At 40.8% G+C, this 23,664-nt stretch overlaps 1 protein-coding gene across 4 annotated transcripts in view; it reads left to right on the forward strand.

Annotated features, from left to right (window-relative positions):
* RAPGEF4 (Rap guanine nucleotide exchange factor 4) overlaps positions 1–23,664 on the forward strand; it is a 321,086-nt gene that overhangs the window by 166,695 nt on the left and 130,727 nt on the right. For all 4 annotated transcript variants that reach the window (XR_007134020.1, XM_047772897.1, XM_047772898.1 and 1 more), the window contains exons 5-6: positions 651–723; positions 5,246–5,265. Coding sequence is in view for 3 of the 4 variants with exons in the window: in XM_047772897.1 (XP_047628853.1) it covers positions 651–723; positions 5,246–5,265 (93 nt within the window). In the remaining variant the exon portion in view is untranslated. The remainder of the gene's footprint in view (positions 1–650; positions 724–5,245; positions 5,266–23,664) is intronic.

The raw sequence follows: 23,664 nt of genomic DNA on the forward strand, positions 1-23,664 counted from the left end.
AGCATGGCTGGACCGAAAGTAGGGGGAGACAGTTCAGGGCAGTCCCGATGGTTCCACATGAAGCCGAACTACTCTGTTTGACAGGGTACCGAACGTTCTTTGAAGGTCACATAACGGGCAGGTGAACAGTGTAAAAGGAAGTTGGTAAGTGGCAGTGAATCAGCTTCTTTCAAAACAGACATTTTCTAGAGCTGCATTTCTTTCTGCTTTGAAAGGCAGCCGATTCAGTGCCATTTATCTATTAAGAAGGTGGCACGTTTCTTTGTACCTGCACCTCTAAAAACCAAATGTCTTTTCCATCAACAAAAACCTGAGCATGTGTTTGAGAGATGGAGAAGCTGGGCAGGAGGTGAAGGGGAGGGTAAGCTCCCACGCCGTTTGGTTAATTAGTCACAAATACCCAAAGGAACGGGCTGCGATGGAACCCCCTCCCCAGGCAAGAGCACTTTCAGCCTCTTCCAAGAAGACCTCTTAAGAACACAGCATTTTTATTTTGGGCCCCAGAGCCCAGACAGCACGCTTCATGGCTCTATAAATACAAGATTCAGATGCTTCCTGACACCCTGCGTTTCTGCTTTTTAACATGTAAATCCATGAATGCTCCGAGTCAGTAAATATCTGTGCACTGAGTTTACAATCTTGTCTTTCAGAAATATCGACAGTACATGGCAGGACTTCTGGCTCCTCCTTATGGCGTTATGGAAACGGGCTCTAACAATGACAGTAAGTGGAAACTGGGAACATTTTGTATTGAAAAATTTGTCGTGTGGAATGTGTTTTCCTGTGACCAAAAAATATCTCCCTACACCAGCCTGATGGATGAAGTCTCCACTCTCTTTTGTGGATAAACAGACCTGCCAGCCCACACTTGAGTTATTTTTTTTTTTTTAATTGTTCAGATAGTATTATTTTGTGGTCTTAGAGGGAGTATGCTCTGGTGCTAGGCAGAACTTCAGCATGCTTTTGTCAAAATACCTTCTTTGTAAAGTGTTGTTTCTGGGCTCGTTTAAAAATGGGATTCACGAACTGTGTGTGTCTCAGTCACACGCAGATACCTGAGAGCTGCACCTCTTGCTTATTTGGATGCTGTCGCTCATGGAGAGAAGCAGCTGGAGTCGTTCTTTAGTCTTCTTAAATCATAGCCTCTTCAAACTCTTTACTTTTTAAAGAGACTCGTCTCTGGCTGATCAGGAAAGAAAGGAAATTTTTCTTTGCAAAACTCTTTTCTAGTGGGTGTCCACTAGACTCAAAGAAAGCCCGTCTCCTGAGTCCGCGTGTCAGAAGCATCAAGCATCTTTTCAGCACTCATTTCTGTCCCTGGGTGTTGCTCACTTATTTGGCTCTTGTCCATAGGTGTAACAAGGCACAGGCACCGGGGTTTCTCAAGCTGTAGCACTTCAGCAACGACACAGGGATGGGTCATCGAGTAGTGCTTCCACGTCATCTTCAGAGCCAGTGTCACCCTTCCTGTCCGCTTCCTACCTCCTTGAATTCCCGCTGTCATGCTCATGCTCAGACTTGTCACTCTCTGCAGGTGACCCTCCTCCTACTTGACCAGAGTCCTATGGGAACTTCAGGAGTTCCCTGGGGGCCCAGTGGGTTAAGAATCTGGCTTTGTAAGTGCTCTGGCTCAAGTCAATTGCTACGGCGTGGGCTCAGTCCCTGGTCAGGGAAATTTTGCATGCAGCCAAGAAAGGGGGGAGCTTCCTTCTGCTCTGTTTCAAAGTTTCTTTATAGCCTGTGCCCTGTCTTCCTCTGTTTCTCTCCTTCTGTACTTGTAGGGGTGGGTTTTGGAGGGCAGGTCTTTCCTTTCCTTTCCTTTTCTCCCCTGTCCTTGATTTTTCTCTCCTGATTCATTTAGGGTTGGCCAGTATCCTGAGTTGGAAATCCCAGCTGTGCTGTGTGACTTCAGGCAAAGCACTTAGTGTCTCTGTGCCTCAGTTTCCTCATAGGATTGTCGTGAGGATTAAATGTGTCAAATGTTGAGAAAGGTGCCAGGCATATAATAAGCACCCAAATGATGTCAGCTATTATTTCCTCATCACCAGGCACTCTTTATCCCCTCATAGTGTGGCTTCCGCCCTATACCTCTTGACTCGAACCATCTAAAATCTCCAGTGACCAACCAGCCAGACTGGGTCATTACCGTTCCTCATTCTCTATGATCGGATAAGTCTTGCCATATTCAGACTCCATTCTCTGTTGGGTCCCAGACTCCACTGCATTATCTTGATTTCCTCATAGCTCTTGCAACTCAGATTCTTGTCTCTTTCATGGATGCTTTTCCCCTCAGCTGGAAGTGTAAGTATCATCCAAGAGTCTAGCCTTAGCTGTTTTTCTTTTTCTCTCTGTTAACTGTCTCTTTGACCGTTGCATCCTTTCTTGCAATTGACACAAACACTTCCTGGACCAGTACCTCTGTTTGAGACTTACAGAGGGCAGCCTAACTTTCCAAATGCCTGCTGGTTCTTTTTCCACTTGGATATCCTTTTGGTTGCACGAACTCAAAATTTCAGTAATGGCATACATTGTGCTTCCGACAAAACCATCCTTCCTCCTGAAGCATATTTCCATTCATAATCCCGCCGTCCTCCCACCAGGCGCTAAACCTCCACCCCGGTGGAGTCCTCCTTCCTTCCCCTCTGCCCACTGAGGTTTGCACTTGTTGTCCCTCCCTCACTCCTTCCTGTGTAGCCTTCATGTTCTTGCCTTTCTCTCCACTCTGCAGCCCTCCAGCTAAGGGCCTCATCACTCTTGACCTGAGAGCAGAAATGGTTCAACTGGCTTGGATCCTTCATGACCTCACCCTCGGTTTACCCTGCACCTGACTTACATGAATATTGTTTCATTTACTTTTTATTGTGAAAGATTGCAAGCATTCAGAATGATACAGTTAATGCCCATACTTTCATCACTCTGATGTAATTAATATTAAGCATGTATGTATGTCTTTTTAGGGCTGCACCCACGGCATATAGAGGTTCCCAGGCCAGGGGTCAAATCAGAGCTGTAGCTGCCGGCCCACACCACAGCTCACGGCAATGCCGGATCCTTAACCTACTGAGTGAGGCCAGGGATCAAACCCACATCCTCGTGGATACTAGTTGGGTTCGTAACCTGCTAAGCCACAAGGGGAACTCCAATATTAAGCTTTTAATACTTCAGTATGATTAGTTATTAATAACTTGATAGGTATTGTCACATTATTATTTTGTCCTACTTCCTTCTAATCATCTAACACACCTCACCCCAAATGCTTCAATAGGCATTTTTGGAAATACAGACTTTTCTGTGCAAAAACCACACCATTACCATGCCTAACTACTGGTATGATTTTCTTTAATAACAGCCACTAACCCAGTCCATATTCAGGTGTCCCCAGCTGAATGGCTATAGATGATTGCTCAATCTGGACTTTGGTCAAGGGCCATGCCATTGCCTGGTTTTATGTATTAAGTGTCTTTTAATTTTGAAAAGTCCCATCGCTCCTTTTTTTGGTCATATCACTCTGTTGCCCAGAGCCTTTAATGATGGTCCATTGTCTGTCATGGAAGGTGAAATTCTAAGACTGCAGTTGTCAAGGTCCTAGATGGCCCCAGATGACATTTTCAGCATTATGTCTCTACAAATAACCTAATTTCTAGCCACTCTAATGTGATGATTTGTGCAACCATGTGTTTATCTTATTAAACCTCCTAGAGAGTAAGCTTCTCTTACAACCCTGTATCTCCTCCTAGTCCTTTCAGATGGATGGATGGACAGATGGACAGACATTTGAACAGATAGATAAATGGATGGATGGATTCAAGACAGATTTCAGTCCACTCTTACTCATTCTGATAGATCTGGGAAGTGATGGCAAGCATATCCATTAATATTCTCTGCTTAGAAGACGAGCCTCTCTGTTTCCCTATTTCCTGCCTGGGCTTTTATATCTGGATGCTACCCCAGTTTAGTGGTCAAAGTTTAATTAGGGTGTGTTTAGTCTATTTCTTTTTATCCCTACTGCATATAGTACTACTTGCCTATAAGGAGGGCACTCAGTGCTTTTAACACCAATATTTTAAGTTCTCTATGGCGCTTTCTTTTTTTTTTTTTTTTTTACCTGCTGCACCTGTGGCATGTAGAAGTTCCCAGGCTAGGGGTCGAATTGGAACTGCAACTGCTGGCCTACACCACAGCCACAGCAACTCCAGATCTGAGCTGCATCTGCAACCTACACCACAAGCTCATGGCAACGCCAGATCCTTAACCCACTGAGCAAGGCCAGGGATCAAACCCACATCCTTATGGTTATAAGTCAGGTTCATAACCCACTGAGCCACAAGAGGAACTCCTATGGCCCCTTATTAAACATAGAAAGTCCTACTTACTCAGAATCTGATTGAGATGCATTGTGCCTTTGTCTTGCAAACCCCCTCACACTGCCTCAGTAGATCTAAGCTAGGCACAGCCCACACAGAAAAACCACTTAGGCTTTTGTCTCCTCGGTATAAGGCCTCTTGTGCCCATTGTCCTGGGGGCATGGAGTTCTGCTGGGTCTATAGACCTTCTAGGACAGCCACCCTTCCCATGTCAGTCTGAGTAATAGACCCAAAGGAAGTGCAGAGGCCCAATGTCTGCCTATACTAAATGCTCATGAAATGTTTGTAAGTGAGTAAATGGAGGAAGGATTAACTTATCTGCTAAGAAAATTGAGATCCCCCTGGAAACAGCCATTGCCATGCTCAGACCTGACTTGGAAGCAGCAGACTTTACTTTGCCCCAAATGAAAGTTGTGTTCTGGTGGGTTTTATGTGTGACTTACCCCCAGGTTCAAACCTCTGGAGCAGTGTGAGGTGGTAGGCATTGCAAAAATACAGTCTTTGCAATTAAGAGTTGATGTGTTTGTCCAAAATTCTGACTGTTCTGGTACCTAAGACAGAGGAAATAGTTGCTCACATGGTGTAAAATAAGCAGGGAATGGATTTTTACCTCTAGGAGAGTAAAGCATATGGTGGAAAAGCAGAAGAAGCATGAGGTTTTGTTGTCTGGCACAAACCCTGCTCCTGATTCAATCATTTATTTATGTTACACATCTTGGCAGGTGCTGCTATTTTTCTAAGCAGCCTTATATAAGTTTTTGTGGAAAGACAAATCAAAAACACCAGAATTTTACTGGGTTTGATTCGGCAGAGGATTTCATTTCCATTTTACAAGTTGATCTTCCAACTCACACTCTTTTTCTCTCTCTTTCCTCTTCTAGGGCTTCCTGACAAGGAGAACGTGAGTAGCCACTCTTTCTGCCTAATTTCTAAAAACTGTCATAAAGTAAAAAATATTTGCTGGTAACCTTACTGGCAAAGAGAGCTCTATATCCACATTCAGCAGAGCCATAAATATTTTTCTAATCTTATTCTGGCATCTTTGGTGAGTCACTTTGAAATATGAAGGGGAAAAGGTTGATTGCTCTGACATGGTCATCACATGTCCTTGACATTAACTAGTCCGAAGAAAGGTTATTCTAGGGGCAAACAGTATAATTGCCAAGTGTTTTCTTTTTCCCATGGTGCCTCCATGGCAGTGAAGCAAATCACTAGCTTAGCGGCACATGGAAAAGTAGCTGTTTTTCCATAGTAGGAATACAAAATATGAAATTCAGGGTCAGTCGATTTTATAATTGTGGAATATGTCTCTTTGGAAGTTGAAAATAATTCATTGTTCTAATTGTTTCATGCAAACAGGTAAGAGAGTAGGTGGTTTAGGACAAACCTTGTATTAAGAACCAGTGCGAAGTCCTCTTTCTAAGGATGGTAGTGATGTAGCGGTGTTGTCTTTGCCTGCAAATAATGATCATGTTAACAATATTTGCTGGAATCTAAATTTAGACACCATGGAAGGGTTAATGATGGGATTAATCAGAAGTGGTGCTTGGTGGGTCTCAGATGTATCACCTCGTCATTGTGTTCCTCCGTGGCTGCACCCATGCGGCAGTGTTACAGATCTGTCTTGACCCTTTCCTGGCTCTTCCCTGTGTTTGGTCCTGTGTCTGTGGTAATTTCAGATTATTTCTGTATTCTTCTCCAGGGGTCTGATTCTGGCTTTCTCCTGTTTTCACAAGGGTGGTTGTAAAAGGCCAGTTAGGAATTCTGGGCCCACTGCTGCGCCACCACAAATTCGGGTTCAAGACCTAGCAGTATCATTTCAAAGGTCACATGAATCCTCCTTGGCTTGGTTCAGCAGAGGACCTCAGTTTCTAGCTGTGGGGCCTGGTGCAAGCCACATGACTTCTCTAAATAGCCTTGGCTCGTCTCTAAAATGGGGATGTTGGCCGTGACTGCCTTAGGAGGCCATTGTGAACACTGGATGCAATGGTCTCTAGAAAGCGTAGCGATTCATACAGTAGAACTCAGTCAAGATCAGGACTATTATTATAATCATAATCTTATCCAGCCTTGTGTCCTTTGCTAACTTTCTTTTCCCCTCTGAAAAATGTCCTACCTTTGCTAACGTAACCGTCCTTTTGCATTTTATGGCTCTCCTTAGCCTTGAAGGACATTTGGTCCTGTCCAAAAGGTCCTTGATAACTAACTGTTCCTGTCCAAGACCAGGTCTCATGAACCAAAAATGTTTATGGACTTTTTTGGATATGACCAAATTTCAAGGACCTTCTGACATGGACCAAAGGTCCAATGGATGTTTTGGATATGACCAAATGGTTGCTAACCCTCCTTAAAATGCCTTTGATCAATGAACCTTTCTAATGATACTTTGCTGTTAAAAATGTATCTTTGTGTGTTGAAAACCTCTAGCTGATCAGGTTCATGGAGAGTATAAAACAATAGCTTCTAGACTCTAACGTAACTTATCCTGGTACCATTTGGGACACGGATGTCCCAAATCATGCTGTAACAAATAATACATGGATCATTAACCAAATAAAGATGATAAAAAGGCCTGAGGCTTCCTCATCAAGGGACTGTCAGTGGTGTGGAGAGCACACACAGAATGGCCAAGCCCTAGGAGGTCTCAAATGTTCTAGGCTTCAAAAGGAAGCTCTGTCTCTCTTAGGCACCCGGTGACCTTTAGGTTGGACCTCCCTGCAGTGGAGTGACAAGCACAACATTCTAAGCAGAGAGCCTACCAGCTGTCGTCATGTAGCTCACTTCACGACAATAGAAGTTGTTGAAGTTTGCAGAAAGTCAGATACAATGAGCTGTTAACCCACTAAGATTTAGGGGGCTGGCCAGGCTGTCTCCCCAATAATTAGTTGTAGTACATGCTTATTTGTATTTAGGTCATTCTGTATCAAATTATATAACAAAAAGAAGCCTACTTTTTCTTCTATCAGCAAGTAGAGTGGATATAACCTCAACACGTGCTGTTAGAAAAGCTCTCCAATCCCATCAGTCAAAATAAAACAAATGAGATGAAAGAGATTCATGAGTTGAAGCTCTAGAAAGATAAAAAGAAGCCTAAGAGCCTTAAAGTGGTGTTAATGTTAATTGAATTTTTTCTTTGTAAGAGACAAGTTGTGTTAGGATGATTTCTTTTATCCTTTACTTTCTTTAACTACATGCTGGGCAATATTATATTCCCTTTATGTTTCTCTAAATAGCAATGATATGCCTGTGGACTGAAACAGAAGCGCTTAGAGTATTGTCTCAGTGTCCAAACAGATTCTTTGTGGAATAAATATATTCTTTTTTCTCAACTTCCACTCTTGATTTTGTTAATCACCATGTTTAACTTTTAATCAAATATGCAGACATCAGTAAGTGGTGTTTTTAGCTGCCTTGCCAGCTATATTTTTGTTTCCAGACCCAGTCTTACCTTTCATAAAAAGAACTTTCTTTTCATAAATTGCACTTTCATAGAAACAAGTAGGCTGGCAGGTAACTTGCTGGAGTATTGTTTCTACTGCTTACTGTAATTGATAGAGACATCCTTTAACTTTAGATGACACCGGATCCTGGGACCTATAAAATAATACAAAAGCAGGTAGACCGTTTTGGGAGGGGTGTGATTGTTTGGGGTTGTTGGTTTTATAAAGAGATTTTTTTCTCTTTAATCCATTTAAGGATTTTTCTTCTGTCTTCTATATGTGCCTTAACTGACTGACCATGTTTAACCCAGAAGCTAAAAATCGCAATTAAAAGAAAGCTTTCTAGTTGAATGTTACAGCCATCCTTTGGAAGAATGAGCTTGTCTATAACATTTTGCTGATTATTGTACCCCATTTTTTGAGAGGCACTGCTATAGAGTTTTGTAGTTTTAGAAGTTTATACTTTTCTTCCCCAGTGTGGGAAAGAGCCAGAAGATAGATTTCGGGAAGACATTACGAAATAATTCCTTTTTCTGACTTACAAACAGCTTGTTTCCAAAAGGACCACTTGATGTCTTCGTTTTTTAGGCAGTGATGTAATGTTGATAATGTATTAGCAAGCTTCTTGCTAAATATGGCAGGTACTTTCCCAATATAAAACACTCTGTGCATTCAGAGCTGCAAAGGTTTCCCAAGCAGGAGTTCCCGTTGTGGCTCCATGGTTCCAACTAGGAACCATGAGGTTGCGGGTTCGATCCATGGCCTCGCTCAGTGGGTTAAGGATCCGGCGTTGCCGTGAGCTGTGGTGTAGGTTGCAGACACAGCTCGGATCCCACGTTGCTGTGGCTGTGGCATAGGCCAGCGGCTACGGCTCCTGTTAGACCCCTAGGCTGGGAACCTCCACATGCCTCAGGAGCAGCTCTAGAAAAAAAAAAAAAAAAAAAAGCTTTCCCAAGCAAAGAAGAGGTGATGCTATCAGTTAAGAACAAGCCAACCTGGGGGTCTTGTACAGCTATTTGGTAGGTAGGTTTCCTTTTAAGATGATTACTTAGAGCTTCCCAAACTTTTAAAAAGCCATAGGTTATTTATATGAAGAATCATTTTTGGAAATTATTATAAAGACATGAGGTTTTAAATGGTAAGGAAAGATTACATGGTTTGTGACAATTCTTTTTGTTTTTGTTTTTGTTTTGTCTTTTTGCCATTTCTTGGGCAACTCCTGCAGCATACGGAGTTTCCCAGGCTAGGGGTCTAATCAGAGCTGTAGCCACAGGCCTATGCCAGAGCCACAGCAACTTGGGATCCGAGCCGCGTCTGCAACCTACACCACAGCTCACGGCAATGCCAGATCCTTAAGCCACTGAGCAAGGCCAGGGACCAAACCCGCAACCTCGTGGTTCCTAGTCAGATTTGTTAACCACTGCGCCACGATGGGAATTCTGACAATTCTTATTAAGGAGAGGATGATAGAATAATAAGTAATTATTAGGGTCAATAGGTTAGCAATTTTAGGAATTTTTAGGGACTATAATTACATTTATCTCTATTGTTGCTGTTTTTCAAGGTTAGAGAAAACAAATTAGAATATTTTCCACCAATTAAATGAGGACGTCTTATTTAACCATTACAAATTAGCTCTGTAAAACTTTTCAGCTCCAGCTTTAGAACTGAATTCAATAGCAGTTTGTTGTGGCACACAGTTTTTTAAACCCTGCTTTTAAACATGACTGTAGGCATCCAGAGCTGATCAGGACACCTTGGCCAGAGCTCACAGCTTTACCCCAGCAGCCCTTCCCCTCTGCCCTAGATGAGAATTCTTTAACCAGCACTGTCACCACATGGAAACAGCACATATGTAACTGGCCGAGGGTGCGAAGCTCTACCCAGGAGCACAAACCAACCAAATGCTGAAAGCAAAAGATCCTGAGCTGCTTGTTTTGATTTTGAAGGACAAGCTGCTTATCATCTAAATAGAGATTTGATTTAGTAGTGCTGCTGGCCCCAAACGGTACGTTTTGTGCAGTGCGTAAATACTCATTTCCCTTAACTGGCCTATTAGAATGATTAGCTCTGCAAACCAAGGCTGACTTTGCCTCACCTCCTGGAAAGAAACAGCCTCTGCATGTTGAAGGTGCCAGGGACAACTTCGGCTCTCTCGGTCTCTGAAGAAATGTTTGCTTTTGTGTTTGTGAGTTATGCATTTTATGGGGCAAGAGGCCCTCGCTGAATTTCCTTCTGCTTTTTACTCCATCTGTCCTTCTAGTCGTATAAAAGCCGACCGGTGCCCTCTCTCTCTAGTTTCTGCAGTGATACTAATTGAACGTTTAAGGGCATGTGTAGTTATCCTTCATCTACCTTGTAAATAGAAAATGCAGGGAGCACTCTGAAAATCCCATTTCTGTTGTCACATGTTTGTTGCCTCTGAATGTTTTCAGCGATGTTCACAGGGCCTGCTTGCTGTGAGTTTGCTTGATGGAAGGGCATCTATTGGGGTCCACCGGGCTGGTGGTTTGCACTGTATTTTAGAGTTATTTGTATAATGTTATGAATTCTATTTGGTGATTGTTTCAATGGTCCGATGCCGGGGTCTCTACCTTTTCATGGAACAGAGCCTTTGACTGTTGCTGCCATGCTGACAGTTATCTGAGGTTGCCCCTGAGTTACACGTATCACCCTGCTCTGAATAGGTTCTCGCAGTTTTTCTGTAATCAGAATTTGACTTGGGCAAGATATCACAGAGAACCTGGGTAGTGTTTAATGGTTAAAAATAATCATCATAAAAGACATGATATCCCCCAATCCCTCTAGCCAGCAGCTGCTGCCTGCTCTCGCCTTAACAAATGGCTTGGCCTTGAGGTGAGGCTGCTCGGTATCGGCCTGCTGCTGAGAATTAGTTCCACTCTCAGCAGGGCAGGAGCATAATGTCATGTTGGGACTAATGCACGACACTGCTGATTCCAAAGTTACGGGAGAGTACATTGCTGGCTTCAGAAATATTTTATCCTGTGCTGCAGGCAATTACGTTCATCACCAGTAAATTTCGCTGCTAGCATGTTATTGCCATTGGCTGTGAGAATAAAATACAGAGTATCGTTTTTGGTTGACGTATTTGAATTTTCATTGTCCTTGTTTTGAGCAATGGAAACCAAATTATTTGCAAATTACGTCTCATGTTTAAGAGAGAAAATTGTAGTGTTCTAGATTGGATAAATTAATCTAGCGATTACATGTCATTTAGGATTTGGATTCTTTTCTAATAATAATTCCGTGTCAGGCTCCCCTGAGTCCGCAGATTTTAAAATATTCTGTAGTTATTCTCTACCTTTAGGTAAAATTACATTATAGATAGAGGCAGGCACACACACATACAGACATGTGGACTCATACAGATCTATGTTTGACCATGTTCAATTCTTTAAAATTTCCAGAAAAGCAAATTGTAAGACCACTTTGAGTGATATGACCGAGCTTTGTTCAGAATTCTTCGTGCCAGTTTTTATAAATGTTTAAATTCTCTTCACTTCAACTATGTCTTATTTTCTGTTTTCCTTTAGTCAAAGAACGATTCAGAAATACCCATAGCATGTGTCATCTCATGGCTTGAAAACCTCTAATTGAATGCGTACATATTGATCACTCCCAGGCCCCACGTGGGACTATGAAAATAAATAAAAGTGTGGTACCTTCCCAGAGGTGCTGTTGGGGGTGGAGGCAGACATGTGAACACAGCACAATGATGTGCCAAGGCCCTGTGGTCAGAAGGGCGTGGCCTGAGGGGCTCCGCAAGCTAGACTTTGGTCCAACTCTGCCACTTACTAACAATGAAAAAGGTGGACAAGCTAGTGAACTTTTTTTTTTTTGGTCTGTCCTTTTAGGGCCGCACCCACAGCATATGAAAGTCTCCAGACTAGAGGCTGAATCAGAGCTGTAGCCACCGGCCTACACCATAGCCACAGCGGTGCCAGATCCTTAACCTACTGAGGGAGGCCAGGGATTGAACCTGGGTCATCATGGATGCTAGTCAGATTCGTTTCCACTGAGCCATGGCGGGAACTCTGACAAGTTAGCTAACGTTTCAACTCCTCTGTTTCCCCATGTGCAGAGCAGGAGTAACAGTAGTGTGAAAGTTGTGGCATAGTAGTGGGAGCCTAGGGGGCTTCCAGGAGGATTATCACAATGACACGTGCCAGTGCTGGCACCATGTACGTACTCTCAGCGGACACCTGGGGTCCATCGAGTTCCCAGGAGAAGGGGAGGGGCTCAGAGCAGGCCTCTTAGAGGAGGAAATGACTACTCTTGATGGAAAGTACACATCACCCAGGTGGAAGGAAAGGAGACCATTGCATGAACAATGGCACAGCGTACCAGAACTTTCTCTTTTGAGGCTAAATTTCAAACTAAAAATCAAACTAAAAATCAAAAACTTTTCATTCTTTTGGACTCTCCTTTCTAGGATCCTTCACAAAGTTGTCAAGACCTGGCTTCTGTGCTTCAGGCATTTCCGGATTCCAACAAAACACCTTATTTTTTCTTTCCTAAAGGTTGATCCAATTTGAATGTAGATGGGGTATTAGTTTGATTGTCCCCCTGTTCCTCCCTCCTCGTATCATGCCTTCCTTTTAAAAACGACAGATCTAGATTGCTGATGTCTTTGAAGCCTCTTGTTCATTCTGATCTTCAGCTTCTTTTCTGCTGTGATTGCCGGCTCAGTACTCTCTCATTTCTGTGGTTCTCTTTTGTGTTCCCCCCACCCCCTTCTCTTGAAAGAGTCACTCTGCAAAGCTTTCTATTGAATTTTGACCTCTATTTCCTTTTCCATTTGTCAAGGTCATTTTAAATTTCATTCCCGTTCTCCTAAGTGCCAGCCACCCCCACCCAATTGGGTATCATTGTCAAATTTAATAAGAATGCTTTTGATTCCATATTCAAGGCATTAATCAACATGTTAAATCTAGCAGCATTCAGCAGAGGACTTAACCTTGTGGAATTTAATTTGGTTTGGGCTAATTTATTTGCATACATGATAAAATTACCCCATCCGGACATGAGAAAGAAACTTAGGAAAACATACCACAAAAATACCGAGTAAAACAAGTGCTAAGTCATTAAATTCACTTCCATCCTGCTTTCTACTTACTTGTAATTTGACAGAAAAGGAGGACAAGAATTTTCTTTTTATCTCAGAAGACACTAGTATGACTGGTCTCAATACTTATTCATTGTAATAGTCTGTGTCTCTGACACCTCATAGCCAGCAACACTGAACAAGTCTTAACCTCCATGAGCCTCAGTTTCCCCATTGATAAAATGGGGATCCCCAACCAACCACAACAAAAGGATTGTTGGGAGGGCAAATAAGATAAAGCGGGGTGTGGGGGGAGGGAGGATATAAATCATGACATTAAGCTTCCCTGGACCTTCATTCTAAATGAGATCACACCCTTGTCTGGTAGCCACTGCCCAGGGACATTATCCTAGCCTGGGCATTGCTGAGGTTGCCCAGTGGATTCTGTTTGAGGAGGGGGTCGGGTCTGGGAAGCCTTAGAAAGATGCTTTTGCCTCCTGTTAGGACTTGGTCCTGTTTGCAGTTCTGGGAAGACTTCAGGAGGCTCAGTGAAAAGTCATCCATCTTACTGTCCGCATAATTTGGCTCAGCAAGGGAATGAACAATTCCCAAGTCACACCAAGCACCAATTCGGTGCTGTAATTTGATAGCCTGATCCCAAACAAAGTGAGGAAGCCACACCCAAAGTTGACTACAAAGATGGATGGGGGTAGAGAGTAAGAGCCATGACATGAAGATAAGCTGGAGAAGGCGCCTGGCTCATTTGGGGGTCCAGCAGAGAACTGTGGATGTTATCATGGCAGCCCACTCTGCAACTTCTAGTTTTAGGGTATGTGAGCTTTTTTTTTTAATATTATTTTTAACTAATCCTTCTATTTGAATTGTCAAAGTATTGCAGTGTACCATTGCCTAGTAAAGGAATTTGTAACCTATTGCAAAAATGGCTCTGTCATTCAACAAGATGTTCTTCTGACTGAAACAGGTAATAGTCCCTTCCCCCCACACACCCGGCCCCCACTTCCCCAGCTTTCCTTCTTGTGTTTTTTCTCCTTGGTGTTTGGCGTATTCAGAAAAGCACTTGGGCTCCCTCTGGTGGCCACTCCAGTGTTTCTACATGTCTAACCTTACAAGTTTCAGTTACATAGCACAAAGTATTTTAAATGTTAGTAGTGAATTTTATTTTCTTTTGTAAGATGACTGGTATTTGGGAACCTCAAAACTAACCAAAACATCCAACTCATTCATTCATCCATTCGTGGAAGACTCCAATCTAATATATTGTTTATATTTCATTTTCCTATCTGGTCTGCAAGTCCATTGCAAGTCCCAATCCTATTAAGTCAAACAGATTTTCCCAAGAAGTGATTGTATTAAATAGCAAGGTTTTTTTGTTTTGTTTTGTTTGTTGTTGTTGTTGTTGGTCTTTTGTCTTTTCTAGGGCAGCAACCGCGGCATATGGAGGTTGCCAGGCCAGGGGTCCAATCACAGCTGTAGCCGCCAGCTTACACCACAGCCACAACTTGGGATCTGAGCCACGTCTGCGACCTACACCACGGCTCATGACAATCAATGCTGGATCCTTGACCCACTGAGTGAGGCCAGGGAATCAAACCTGCAACCTCATGGTTCCTAGTCGGATTCGTTAACCGCTGAGCCATGACAGGAACTCCCCATATATAGCAACTTTTTAATAGAATTCTTACTGTGTATTAGCCCAGAGTTAGGCATTGTGGGAAACATTTTGTTACCATTTTAAAAGTATGTGAATAAGCTCTTCTTTAACAGTTGGCAATGTTATATTATTTCTTTTTCTCCTTTAAATCGTATTCCCACCCTATTTACCCCATAGAATTTTATTGTATTGTAATGAATTTTTCAGGATTGATTACCTTTTAATTATGCCAATGTATTAGTCAATATACAGATTCAGCTATGGTAACAGAGTCCCAAACATAACAGTGTTTAAAATAAAATAGAATATAATTTTCTTTTATTAAATGTCCAAATATGAGCATGTTAATGTGGCACCTCCATATTGTAATGTATTTTAATGATTGAAAGTCTCTTATTGATCACCCTCTTAGACTTTAGGTATCAAAAATAAGTATATAAGTTTAAATATTAGTGTTTTAGAAAATTTCTTTTTTTTATTTTTATGTTTTTTGCTTTTTTTTTTTTTTTTTTTTTTTTAGGGCCGTACACATGGCATATGGAAGTTCCCAGGCTAGGGGTCGAATCAGAGCTATAGCCGCCAGCCTACACCACAGCCACAGCAACAAAGGATCCAAGCCACATCTGCTACCTACTACACCACAGCTCACAGCAACACTGGATCCTTAAGCCACTGAGTGAAACCAGGGATCGAACCCATATCCTTGTGGATCCTAGTCAGGTTCATTAACCTCTGAGTCACAAACGGAACTCCGTGTTTTATAAAATTTCTAATGACCATAAGTATCCTTTAAAATTTTTCCTCTGAATTGAAGGACAGCAGTGGTATACATCTATTAAAATAAAATAAATCTTTTATATATTTTTATAAGTAATTATTAAATATTAATTTGTTATTAGAAATGCATCATCGAATGACTTGTGTACTTTTTAAAAATGCATTTGTCATCTATAAGCAATGGGGGTTAACATTAATTCTACTTTCTTGGTTTGGGGTGATGTAAGCACTGGAAAAGCTTGTTCCCATAAATAAGCAGATGGGAATGGAAACAGATTTGATTAGCAACGTCACTAAATTCTTTGACTTCTGTAGCTAGTGTGGTACCTCCTGGAGAGAGAGGGATGGTGTGGTCACATTGGAGTTGGTGGGAAGTGTTGCATTCTGGGTGGATTTTGAAAGTGGAGTCATAGGATTTTCTGATGAATTAAATGTGAGCTGAAAGAGAAAGAAGTCAAGGATGACTTTAGGGTTCTTGGCCTGACTGTGCCGAAGGATGCTGCTGCCAACAACCAAGAAAGGGAAGACTGAGGAGAAAGTGAATTTGGAGACCTAGCTTTTGAAGGTCCTTATGCTAGACAGTGTCCAAAAGTGAGGGATAATGAGGCTTTTGTTCTGAAACCCTGTCCTGTCAATAGTTAATAAACACTAGATTAAAGAGTGATAATGAGATTCGATTTGGGGTATTTATACTGAGTAGCATATGCCCGGGGCATGAATATGATTAGAAGGTATCCGAGGGGACTAACATAAGACAAAAATCATCAAGAATTTTATTAGGCTTGACTGTCCTCTCTGTTGTATTTTGTAACTTTTCAGAGCATTTGGGCTTGGGAGCAAATTTGGTGTATAACTGCAAGTGTCACCTTTCAAATTAATGAATGGTTCATTGATGAAATACTTCGAATACAAATAGTAAATGAATCAAGCTAACAAAGTGTGACTTAGTAGACATCCTCAGGGACCTACTTTAATGAATAGGTAAAGGGATATTATTTGCAATTTAGCCCACAGATTATTTCTGTGATTTAAATTACTGTGGCCTACTTGAAACACTTTGTTTTCTTAATTAGTTTAATCATTCTCTTTATCATTTCTTATTCTACTAAATGGGTTAATAGCCCCCTTTTTCTGAAATTAATCTTCCATCCTAGCTACAAATTTCCAGTTAATGAAGTTTGAAAGAGTGAAGTAATTCCATAAGAAGGGGGAAATGATCATATTCAATTCTTTTAAAATCAACTAACATTTATTAGGTGCCTACTGTGTGCCATGCAGGTAGATACTTTGGTTCTGGAGATACAGAGCCCATTAAAACAAATTCTTTTTTGTCTTTTTTTTTTTAGGGCCACACCCGTGACATATGGAGGTTCCCAGGCTAGGGGTCCAATCAGAGCTATAGCTGCCTGCCTACGCTACAGCCACAGCAACGCAGGATCCAAGCCGTGTCTGAGACCTACACAACAGCTCACACCAATGCCAGATCCTTAACCCACTGAGCAAGGCCAGGGACTGAACCCACAACCCCATGGTTCCTAGTCAGATTCGTTTCGGCTGTGCCACGACGGGAACTCCTAAAACAAATTCTTGACTTCAAAGAGCAAACAGCCTAATAGCCGAAACAGCCCAGGACAGAAATGTATAAATGGATAATTACATCAGAACATGATCCTGAGAGAGATTGGAGTTAAGTTACCAAAACACTTCATGCATTTTAAGAGCTGAGTCATTTCAAGCCAAGGGATTTCTGAGAGAGGGAAGAATTATTCACCACCCCTAACATTTTCCTTCTTCCAAAGAATGCAGTTACCAAGTTATGATATAGCTCAGTTGTGGAGGATACAGGTGGCAGAAGCAAAGTCCACAGGAAGGGCAAGTCTGGAATTGGCCTTGGGCTAATAGAAGCCTAGGGCCCTATTGCTGCTTCTCCCCAAGCCTGGAAGCATGGCCACCAACAATTCCTCGCTCCTCCCTAGCAGCTACTGTTAGAAAACCTTGGAGAAGGACACAGACTGATCTAGTGTTCGTCATTCCTCTGCCCCAATTCCGAGTTAGCATGGATGAGATACCACTGTGGGCTCAGCTGTGACCATGGGGAGGTCTGTGCCTAGAAGAAGGGGGGACAGGAAATAGTAGCTGTTCACCATTCCTCTCCAGAAAGGCACATTCAGCTGACTGCTAAAAAAATCAGTCCCCATCCTCTGATGCACTCAGATAACATCATAATGCAATCAATATCTCATTTGGCGTTGGTCTTCATCCCTTGTTTATGAAGAAATAGAACAGAAGCAGTTATGAGAATAATGTTGACATCACATTTTGCAATAGCTTTGATTGCAATAAGCATTGTGCTTTAGAAATTCCATGCATTCCATTCACTCAGAATCATAATTTCTTTTTCACTGTCTTCTTAACATGTATGATGTGGAAATTAACAAGATTTGATCTTGTTAAGTCTTTTGAGATACTAAGTCTGTGGGTTCTGAACCAGTAGATGATAGCAGCAGTCCTATTTGTCCTAGGATATTACAGAAATTCTTTTCTTTTTTATCTGTTTGATTTTAAGTCTTTAAAGTCTGTGAGCCAAATTTACATTCAGATGAGTCATTGAAGTTTATATTGTTTGCCTGAAAGGAAACGTATATGCCAAGAGTATGCGATGAAGTCTAGCAAGACAGTGGATTTTTAAAATCATGGTTATCTGTCTCTGATCATAAATGTAATAACACTTAAATTGAATATTTGGAAATATAAAACTACTTTTTAATCTTCTATAAATGCCACCAGCCAGAGTTCTGAGTGTCTCTATGTTTAATATATAGAAACAACTTTAATTTACACTGTGTATATAGTTTCATATCCTACTTTCTTCAGTGAAGGTTTTTTTTTGAAATTTTTATTTTTTTTTACAGAATAAAATACATACATTTAAACACAATTACATTCACACAGATTATTATATCATGGATCTTCAGTAAAGTTTTTAAAAGGGATTTATTATTTAATTTTTTCTCAACCGTATTGGAGAATGAATTTCCTCTGCAATAACTTTTTTCAAGCAGCTATCTATATCTTGCAAAAGTTAGCTTTTACATCATCTCCTTCCCATGTTTGGAATTATTTTTGGTTACATTGCTGTTGTTCTTCCTTCATTTCTGATGTTCTAAGTTTCTGATGGTATAATTTCCTTTCTGACTAAAGAACTTCCTTTAGAAATTCTTGAAAAAAAGGTGTGTTCACTACAAATTCACCTTTTTTTTTCTCATTTGAGAATGCCTACATTTTGCGCCCATTAAGGATAGAAAACTACAGATTGATAGTTTTTATCTTTGAGCATTTTTTATAAGCCAGTATGCATACATTACCATTAATGAAAGTCCATTGTTTATTCAGACTTTGGTTTTTTTGGCCATGCTGATGGCATGTGGAAGTTCCCCGGGCCAGGGATTGAACCTGCATTGCTGCCATGACAACACCAGATCTTTAACTCACTGTGCCACAAGAGAACACCTGGACTTCCTTTGTTTTTACGGAGTGTCCTTTTTCTGTTCCCACATCCCTTCCAGGATATTTCTTCATATTTAGTGGTCCTGTCTTCCCAGACTCCCATGGCTATTCCATTTTCTCAGACTTTCCTTGTTGTTGATGAGCTGGCAGATTTGAGGATATTGGTCAGGTATTTAGGAGACTGTTCCTCAATGGTGATTTGTCTGATTTTTTTTTTCTTCAAAATCAGACTCAAATTATATGTTTTTGGGAAAAGGCCACAGATAACACCATTTTTATCCCATCAGATCAAGAATACATATTACCAGGGTGATTTATCATTGTTCATGTTGACTCTGATTATCTGGCTAAGGTAGTATTTGCCAAGTTTCTCCACTGTTAAGTTAACTTCTTTCCATACTAAGCTCTTTGGGAGGAAGTCACTATGCACAGCCCACACTTTAGACGGGAATCACGCTCCACCTCCGTGGTAGCAAATCGCTGCATAAATTTTTGGAATTCTTCCGCGTGGGAGATTGTCTCCCCTACCACGTTTACGTATTTATTTGATCATTTTTTATATCAGCATGGAATCATGGGCATTTATTGTATATTTTGAGTTATAACCCGGTACTACTAATCTTCTTCTCAAGTTTTTCCAGCCTTAACCACTGGGAGCTCTTTAAGTTGGCTCCTATGTTTCTTTGACATACTCCTATTGTTGATTTTTTTTTTCCTTTTTACAGCTGCACCTGCGGCATATGGCAGTTCCCAGGCTAGGGGTCAAATCGGAGCTGCAGCTGCCAGCCTACACCACAGCCACAAAAACACCAGATATGGGCCATATCTGCTACCTACGCTTGTGGCAACGCTGGATCCTTAACCCACTGAATGAGGCCAGGGATCAAACCCACATCCACACAGATACTATGTGAATTCTTAACCTAATGAGCACACAGTAGGAACTCCTGAATTTTTCTTTTTTTTTAATGTTTTTAGGCACCTAACCTTCTGACAGAACTAGATGCTTGTAAAGTCTCTGTTCTCATCTTAGCAATAGCTTTCTTACCAAGGATCCTTGGTTTCTTTTATTGAAGAAAGGCATTAGAAACTAAGACCTGGGTAGTAGGTGTGCTTGTTACTACTGGAATGTTATTGCTTCTAAGCTCTTCCAGCTGAAAGAGCAAGTATATGTGGGTATACTAACTCAGGTATAATACGTATCTGTATCTGTCTATCTATACACATACCTATCTGTATCTGTATTTGGCTAAGCATGAGTTCATAATTATCTGACTATAATCCATTACCAAATGAATTGTTCAAGCCTTTTCTCCTTGCTTGTCTGAAACTTCCCACTGTAACAGTGACAAATTTGACTTGTACGATCTGCCATCTATTTGTCTAATTCCAGTATACATGTGTAGTGGTTTGGGATTGATTACCTGTACTCCTCTAAGAAACAAGCTTTATCAGCTAGAATAGAGTGCTTATGTATAGTGTTTTTGCCTTTAGTCTTACAGACTCCACCCATTTCTAAAATTATCAGTCTCACCTTCCCTCCCTCCCTCGCCCTACTCCCTTCAGTGAGGTTATTTCATACATTTGTTATGCAGACTCTTTTGTCACAGCCTGCATTCCATCCTGGGATCCCCAACCTCTTAAATGTTCGTTTTAATCTACATATGTTAACATTCACTCCTTGTGCTGCAAAGTTGCATGCATTTTGACAAATGCAGAGTACTCCCTATCCATCTTTTTCCACTATCACAAAATAATTTCACTACCCTAGTAAATTTTCTATGTTTCACCCATCCATCCTTCTGTATCTGAAGCCCTGGCAACCACTAATTTGTTTATTCTCTTTATAATTGTGCCTTTTTCAGAAAGTCAAGTGAACAGCATGTTACAGTATGTAGACCAGCATCTTTCACTTAGAAATACACTTTTAAGATTCAGGGTTTTACATGACTTGAGCATTTCTTTTATCACTGAATAGCGTTCCATTTTATAGATGTACCACAGTTTGTTTATTCTCCTATTAAAGGACATTTGTTTGCTTCTGTTTCTTGGCAATTGTAAATAAAACTATCATGGAGTTCCCATCGTGGCTCAGCAGTAACAAACCTGACTAGTATCCATGAGGACGCAGGTTCGCTCAGTGGGTTAGGGATCCAGTGTTGCCATGAACTGTGGTGTAGGTCTCAGATGTGGCTGGGATCTGGCGCTGCTGTGGCTGTGGAGTAGGCTGGCAACTACAACTCTGATTCAGCCCCTAGCCTGGGAACTTCCATATGCTGCAGGTGTGGTCCTAAAAAAAAAAAAAAAAATAGCGACAAGACTAAATTAATAAATAAAACTATTATAAACATTTGTGGGCAGATTTTGTGTGAATATAAGTTTTCAAATCAGGTATTTAGGAGTGCAGTTACTGGATTGTATGGTAAGATTATATTTAGCTTTGTAAGAAACGACCAAACTGTCTTCCAAAGTAGCCATATTATTTTGTGTCCCCACTAAAATGAATGATAATTACTTTGCTCTGCATTTGGTATTGTCTATTTTCTGTAGTTTAGCCATTCTAATATAGGAATATAGGAACAAGAATCTCATTCTCATTTTAATTTTCATTTCCCTACTGACAAATGATGTTGAGCATCTCTTCGTATGCACTTTGCCATCTGTATATCTTCTTTGTTGAGCATCTGTTAAGATCTTTTGCCCATTTTAGTTTTTTCAAGATTTTTTTTATAGGGCCACACCCACAGCATATGGAAGTTCCCAGCCTAGTGGTCAAATTGGAGCTACAGCTACCAGCCTACACCACAGCCACAGCAACAGCAACATGGGATCTGAGCCATATCTGCAACCTACACCACAGCTCTTGGCAATGCCGGATTCTTAACCCACTGAGTGAGGCCAGGGATCGAACCCACATGCTCATGGTTACTAGTCGGATTCATTTCCACTGCACCACAAGGGGAACTCCCTTTTATCAAGATTTATAAATTGAGGTATAGTTGATATACAGTGTTGTGTTAGTGTCAGTTGTACCGCAAAGTGATCCAGTTAAATATATTTTTTTCCAGATTCTTTTCAATTATTAGTTATTTCCAGCTTCTTTTCCATTATAGGGTATTGCAAATTATTGAATATAGTTCTCTGTGCTATACAATAGGTCCTTGTTGTTTATCTATCTATTTATTTATTTATTTATTTATTTGCTTTTTAAGGCTGCGCCTGTGGCATATGGAAGTTCCCAGGCTAGGGATTGAATCAGAGCTACAGCTACAGACCTACACCACAGTCGCAGCAATGCGGGATCCAAGCCATGTCTGTGACCTACACCACGGCTCATGGCAATGCCGGATCCTTAACCCACTGAGCGAGGCCTCAGTTTGAACCTGCATCCTCAAAGATACTAGTTGGATTCATTTCCACTGTGCCATGATGGGAACTCTCTGTTTATCTATTTCATAAGTAGTCATTTGTATTTGTTAATCCTAAATGTCTAATTTATCTTTTCCCCTCTTTTCCCTTTGGCAGTCACAGGATTGTTTTCACTATCTGTGAGTCTGATTCTGTTTGGTAAAGAAGTTTCTTTGTATCATTTTTTAGATTCCACACATAGGTGATATCATATGATATTTAGTCTTTGACTTGCTTCACTTAGTATGATCTTAGTTCTGTCCATATTGCTGCAAATGACATTATTTCTTTTTTATGACTGAATAATATTCCATCGTGTATATATATACATAATACACACACACACACACCCCACATCTCCTTTATCCATTCATCTGTCAGTGGACACTTAGGTTGCTTCCATGTCTTGATTGTAAATAGTGCTGCTTTGAACATTAGGTTGCCTATATCTTTTTTAATTAAGAGTTTTCATCTTTTCTGGATATATGCCTAGAGTAAGATTGTTGGATCATAATTCTGTTTTTAGCTTTTTAAGGAACCTCCATACTGTTCTCGACAGTGGCTGCATCAATTTACATTCCCACCATTTGTGTGGGAGAGTTCCCTTTTCTCCATAACCTCTCCAGCATTTATTATTTGTAGACTTTTGATGACCATTCTGACTGGTGTAAGTGATAGCTCACTGTAGTTTTGGTTTGTATTTCTCTAATAATTAGTGATTTGAGCATCTTTTCATGTGCCTGTTGGCCATCTGTACATCTTCTTTGGAGAAATGTCTGTTTAGACCTTCTGACCATTTTTCGATAGGGTTGTTTTTTGATATTGAGTTGTATGAGCTGTTTGTATACTTTGGAAAATAAGCCCTTGTTGGTTGCATTGTTTGTGAATATTTTCTCCCAGTCCATACGTTGTTTTCGTTCTGTTTTGCTGTCCAAAAGCTTATAAGTTTGATTAGTTCCTATTTGTTTATTTTTGGTTTTATTTCTTTTGCCTTGGGTGACTGACCAAGAAAACATGGGTATGATTTATGTCAGAGAATATTGTGCCTATGTTCTCTTCTAGGAACTTTATGGTGTCCTGTCTTATGTTTAAGTCTTTAAGCCATTGTGAGTTTATTTCTGTGTATGATATGAGGGAGTGTTCTAACTTCATTGATTTATATGTGGCTGTCCAGCTTTCCCAATGCCACTTGCTGAAGAGACTGTCTTTTTTCCATTGTATATTCTTGCCTCCTTTGTGGAATCTTCCACAAAGAAGATTGTAACTAATTGACATATCTAATTGACTGTAGGTATGTGGGTTTATTTCCAGGCTCTGTATTTTATTTCATTGATCCATATTTCTGTTTCTGTGCCAATACAATGTTGCTTTGATTACTGTAACTTTGTAATATTTGTCTGAAGTCTTGAAGGGTTATGCCTCCAGCTTTAT

The sequence above is a fragment of the Phacochoerus africanus genome, chromosome 3, assembly GCF_016906955.1.
Source record: "Phacochoerus africanus isolate WHEZ1 chromosome 3, ROS_Pafr_v1, whole genome shotgun sequence".
Lineage (NCBI taxonomy): Eukaryota > Metazoa > Chordata > Mammalia > Artiodactyla > Suidae > Phacochoerus > Phacochoerus africanus.